We start from the raw sequence: 6067 nt of genomic DNA, 5'->3' as shown, positions 1-6067 counted from the left end.
TGGGGGGGTTGTCTTCGGTGTTTTGCCCCTGCTCTCTGCTCGTCGGACCGCCGGGCACGGCGCCTCTCCGTGAGGGGGTGCGCGCTATGGCCGGGCCCGTTTTTCCCTGTCTCTCCCGTTCCCCCCGTGTCTCCCCGTTCCTCCTTCTCTTCCCCGTGTCCCCCTTGCCCGGTGCCCCTGTTTCCCTCCCTTTCCCCCCGTTCCCACCTCTCTTTCCCATCGTTCCCTCCATCTCCCCCGTGCCCCCTGCCCCTTCCTCCTCGCCCTTTTCTTCCCCGAAGGACCTGGCTCCTCACAGGGCCATCGTCACTGGGTGCTATCAGCCCTCATCCTCCTTTTTTACCTCCCTTAAAGACCGTGGTTGTGGCTGTTCCTCTTTGGTAAGGCTGCGCCTCATCCTTGGAAAAAGATAATTGAGAGAGGAAAAGTTTGGCTGGTGGTGGAAGGGAGTAGGAGGAGGTTCCTTTGAAGTAAGAGCCAAAGTAGGTTGTGACTGGACTTTGTATCTGTGGGGTTGGATGTCTGTGTATCCGTGTGTGCCATGGCTAAATGTGCACTTGTTACATGGAGTCAAAACTCTGAAGAGAAGCCCACAAGTGCAGGATACCTAAAAACCATTTCTGGACAAATTGGAAGGCTATTGGATGTTTATGCATATGTTTCGTCATTTCTCAGCTTCTGATTAAAAAAGATTCAGAGAAAGATGAGTTTTCCTTTACGATGTCATATATTGTAGAAGTTAATAATAAATACTCAGACTATGCGCATGAAAAATGTTAATGCTTTTCCATTAATTATTTTTATGCTGATCACAGAAGTGGAGTTGGGAATTGTAATGGCTTCAATTTCCTTGATCTTCTGGACTAAGAGAGCTTTAATGTTAGCAGTGCCAAGGGGCAGTGTGTGTGCCCTGTTCCCTAAAACAGCTAATGAAGGCAACTGTTAAAAACTCCACAAATGTGTATTGCTCCAGAAGGACACAGATCACTGCAAAGAGCTGTTATCTGCAAATCAAGGGAATTACTCAAACTAATGAAGTAGTTTGATTTACATGTATGGTTGGTTTGTCAATCTTCAGCTGGAGTTTTGTGCCTGTCATCAGATGGGATTCTTGATTCAGGACCTTCACTTCCAATATCTGTTACGATTAAAAACCTCTCCTTCAATGAGGGATTCAACTAAAATAAAATAGTTATTGGTGGGAAGCAGTTCTGAGTCCTTGCCTTTTGTTAATGGGAATTAATTTATATACACGAGTCTGTAGCAAAATGGTAACTTTAAATTAGTAAACAGTCTGGGTTTATTACATTTTTCTGAGATAGTTAAAAAGATGCAGCGCTGCTGCTGCTGTGTAAATCTAGACAGCATAATATTGACTTGAATTTTGGTTATATGTGAAAAAACAGTTGAATAAAGTCAGGTTTCAGATACGAGTTAATTTTTAATTTGTCTTCCTGCTTTTGTTTTCTGGTTTTGAAATTGTCAGTTAAAGCTTGACACTTTGTTCTTTCTGGTTTTATTTTTAGTAGAGCGAGCTGAAAATCTGCTGTTTTATTTAACCCTTTATAAATTTCCTCACTGTAAGTTTCAGATTTCTCATATATTAGTGTATTATTTTTAAATGGCTTTACTGGTTATCCATCCCAATTCTCTCTCCCAACTGGTAAATTATTCCACTAGTTTTATATGGGAAAGCACTTTAAGCTTTCATTACCTTTTGTCTTATTGATTTAAAAGATATTGGTGTGTTTTAGTCATCTGAGACTAAAATCCTCTATTAATTGTGTGTTTTTCTTACTTGTGGATTCTTTTTTTAGCACATGTCACAGGACAGATGTGGGACATCAATAATGGTTAATAGAGGCTGCTTTTTTTTTTTTCTTCTTGTGGTGGCAGTTTTGACAAAATAATCTGAAAGGCCCACTGAATATGGATGAAACTAAAAACATTAAATATACCTAAAGATTTTGTTATTTCAGGTCCTGTAATGCACTAAAGTTTGATCCAGAAAATAGTCAAAGACTTGCTTCTAACATAGCTTATGGTGTGGATGTTCTGGGGACTTTGTGTATTAACTGGAACAAGAGTGTTTAGGTAAATGATCAGATAATCTGTAATGACTCTTCCTGCAAAAGAAGGCATAACTGCACTTTGATAATACTGGGGTTTTTTCTCTTTTTGTCTCCTAGAAATGGGTCTGTTCTCAGAAGATGTGATGCAGTAGATGTGGTGCTTAGTCATGGCATCAGAACTGTGTAAAACAATCTCTGAGGCAAAGCTGGAAAGGCACAAGAACTTGTTCTTAAATTACCGAAATCTCCATCACTTCCCTCTGGAGTTACTGAAAGATGAGGGGCTGCAGTACTTGGAGAGACTTTACATGAAAAGAAATTCCCTGACCACATTGGTATGACAACCTCTTCATTGCAATGTTTACTGTCTGCGTGTTTAGGAATTCTGATTTTTGAAACAGGAAAAAAATGATAATATGATAGATAATCTGACCCTGAATGATGTCATCAGCTATAAGATATGAGTATTTGAATTTGCGTGGGTAATGTAGAGAATAATAAATGGAAGTTCATGACATTTTATGGTTACCCTTTTGAAGCTCTGAAGATCTTCTGGGGGTTTTCTTGTCAGGCTTGTTGTTCTGTTGGTTGGTTTTTTTTCAACCTATACATTGTACTCTCATAAGTGTTAGTAGATGCTATGCAGTCTATTCTACATTTCTTCATTAGGCTGAATGACTTTTCCCTTGGTGTGTGCCCAATTTCAAAGGCAATGTCAATCCCGGGGTCTAATTCCAAACATGCTGTTAAGGTGCCAGTAAAAACTTGTATCTATGGGCTGCTGAGGATGGAGAACACAGTTAATGTCAGCTAATGTCACAGTTAATGTGGGATTTTCTTCTGGGATTTCTTCTTATTTTTCCCTGGACTGAAGAAATTCTCTCCCTGAGTGGATGTTGTGACCTCAGAATTCAGTGTGAGGTAGTTAAATAACTGTGAGAGATGTTCTGAGCTGCTAAGACTCTATTCTATAGAGTCAAAACTTGCCACTGTCAATAGGTTCAAGTCTCCAAGTCTTCATTTTTGGTTGCTTGATTGGTTTGGATTTGTTGGTTGGGTTTTTTTTTTGTGGGCTCTTCCATGGTATGAGAGGTAAAATAATAGCAAGGGTAGAGGAGCTGTAGGGCATGACTACTTAAAATTCACCAAAATTGTACAGTTTTCAGGGTTTCCTAGAACAAGTCCAGTATTCCACTTTAAGGGCCAAAAGCAGAAAGGATTCTGAAGATTTTATGCCTTTTCTGCATCTTGGATGAGTCACTTAAGTTGACATGTACTGCAGAGAATTATTTTAACACTCTGGTTTTGGCCAGTAATTTAATAATGTGTTAATAATTTAACGGGAGGATAGGATTCACAGTTCCAAATCAAAACTGCTATAAAATCAGCCAAAGACTGTAAACAGCTCTGTCTTGACACTTTGTGAAATTCAGTGATTATTTAATGCAGTAAGGTTCACAAACTTTGCGCTGCTCAAAAGATTAAACAATAAGGAGAGTTTTGCATTTAAGTGTTAAGACCTGGATAAAGAAACTGAAACAAAAGTTAAAATGTAGGTCATACTTAGACAAAATTGCTTTCAAACAGTGTGAAGCAGAGCATGATTAGATTCACAGCAATCAGGATAACTTGCTCATAATGTGCCTTGTTGGGATCTCATTCAAGTGCTCAGCGCTATTGTTGGAACTAGGCAAACAAATTTGGGTGTCATTCACTGAGCATCTGTTCCACAGAAGAGATGTTGGAAGTTGTAGTGGACCAAAATAGATCAAGTCAGCAGCATGTTACAAAAAAAGGCAGATGTCTTTTTGGAACATGGAAAGTTTCACAATCTCCATTAAAAGCAGAAGGAAGTAATTATTGGATACTGTTAAAGCACAAGCTGGAGCAGAGGGTTTCATACTCATGGACAGCCTGGGTGAATTGGAGAGAACTTAGAGAGCAGCAACGAGGGACTTTTAGAGAACATGAGAGAAAAGGTTGTGAGATTGGAGAGGAAAAAACAGGAGGAACTGGGGAAAACAGAAATCATCGATATTTTTACAAAGCAGAGTTTCATAATGAGGTTTTTTGATGTCCACTACAGGTAGGACAAGTAGTGTTCTTAATTTTAGTAAAGTTGTTGTGAGTTGGGTACACGGGGGCAGTGCAGGGAGTGGAAATCCCATCTGAGAATAGTTGAAAACAATTATTGAACGAAGATGTGTCTTCCTTATATTTCTCTGATGCAAGGTGATGAGCAATAGCTCATCGATAAACACTTCAAATTGCATAAACATCATTAACATCCATCAAAACTAAGCCTGCACCATATTTCTCTAAAATTAGGTGGTACTTTTGTCCCACTGGTTCATTCCTTCAGAATTCTGAAAATAAATGACTAAATCAGTTTTTGTTCTTTGCTCTTCTCAAGTGACTCCTGTCCTTGATAGATGGCTCCTATGAGATGTCTGGGATAGTTATGCTGACAGAATTTACCTTGGCTAAGAATAATTTCATTTTTGTCTTCATTGGCAAGGTGGAAGTGATGGAGTGCTGTGACATAATGAATGGATCAAGGAGCCATGCAGCACACCTGTATCCCAGCATCAAATCTTCCACTTCTCAGTTAATCTTTGATAACATGAGCTTTCCAGTACTCAGTTTCTCCTTCTATTGAAAGGAAATAGGTGTTTGTCTTGTTGGCTCTGTCAGAAGCAGGACTGAGGATAATTGTTCTTAATTTACTACCTCAGAATGTGATGCTGTTCTGATAGAGCAGCAGGTGGAATAGTGACAATGGTTTGTGGTTCAGGTTAACATCCTTATTGTAATAAAGCCTGCAGGATGGCAGTGAATTTGGTTCTTTTTTTCCCATTTTTTTTTTTTTTTTTTTTTTCAGTTAAGGCTTGAATTGTTTTTGTGCTTGAGCACATTTTCCCAGTTGAAGCTTTGATGTTTGCCCAGATAAAGTCCGCTCCGGGGCCATGACTGCGCCGTAGCGGAGCTGCCGCGAGGTGGCAGCCCCAGATCAGCGAGAGCGCCTTTTGGGTTTGACGTCACCGCAGCGCTGTCTTGACCTCACCCGACATTTCTTGACCTGACCCATAAATTGCTGCTCCCGAGTTAAGCAAACGGGGCTTTTTACTCAGATCGTGCGTGGGGCATGTTTTCTATGTGAGACTATTATGACATAGGTTAGCATATTCCTCCATCATCAGGTTACGAACACAAAGTTATATATTTTAGATAATATATCTATTTAAGCTATCACACATCATGTTTATTTACATGAAAATTTCTAGCTTTAACAGGAATTTAATTATGTGATCAAGCTGCTTTTAAAAAGCAGTAGTTTCTGCATATATCAGTATTGTAATCCCTTTTTTTCAGTAAAACAAATCTACGTTAAGCAGGTTTCTTAAGCAATAAAACTGTCTTAACTTTGAATAATTTTGAGTACAGTTTCCAACATGACATCTGAAACTTGTGAAGCCAGTTTTGTAATATGCGTTCATGGTTATAAATGCCACCAGGGAAGAGAATTACAGCTAGGGATCAGTTGGCACTTAGGAAATGATATGCATGTTAATATGTAAATATGAAAATCTTAGTTTGATGGATTCAGCAGTTCTGGCTTGGTTGTAATTGATAAGCTACACAAAGATGGTAGGTCATTTCCCAGTTTAGCAGCATTATACAATACATTCTGGTTAGACATCTTGTGTAGTTCTTGTTCTGCTTTAAGTCTGTAAAGGCTGCAACTTCTTAGCAATCTCTTGCCTTCAACTAACTAATTTGTTTGAATGTATTTTCAAAAGTAGATTAGGTAATCCCATCTTTTCAGTCTCAGAAATCTGACTCCTATTTTGCTGAGGGCATGATAATGTCACTTCTGGGCTGTAGTTCTGTTCAGTAGTGTATTGCTCACCTGGGATACACCCGAGATTGCCCTGATGGATTTTTGGGGGTATGGAAACAGTATTGTATAGACGCTTGTTGCCATTTTTCCTGCT

General features: G+C 39.3%; 1 protein-coding gene across 1 annotated transcript in view; it reads left to right on the top strand.

Annotated features, from left to right (window-relative positions):
• The first annotated feature begins 1993 nt into the window (after positions 1 to 1993).
• Positions 1994 to 6067, top strand: part of LRRC28 (leucine rich repeat containing 28) — a 49651-nt gene continuing 45577 nt past the window's right edge. The window contains exons 1-2 of the mRNA XM_017736680.1: positions 1994 to 2094; positions 2190 to 2407. Of these exons, the coding sequence (XP_017592169.1) occupies positions 2225 to 2407 (183 nt within the window). The 5' untranslated portion in view covers positions 1994 to 2094; positions 2190 to 2224. The remainder of the gene's footprint in view (positions 2095 to 2189; positions 2408 to 6067) is intronic.

The sequence above is a fragment of the Corvus brachyrhynchos genome, unplaced genomic scaffold, assembly GCF_000691975.1.
Source record: "Corvus brachyrhynchos isolate BGI_N302 unplaced genomic scaffold, ASM69197v1 scaffold200, whole genome shotgun sequence".
Lineage (NCBI taxonomy): Eukaryota > Metazoa > Chordata > Aves > Passeriformes > Corvidae > Corvus > Corvus brachyrhynchos.
Note: the sequence above shows the minus strand (reverse complement) of the source record. Positions and strands in the feature narration are given on the sequence as shown.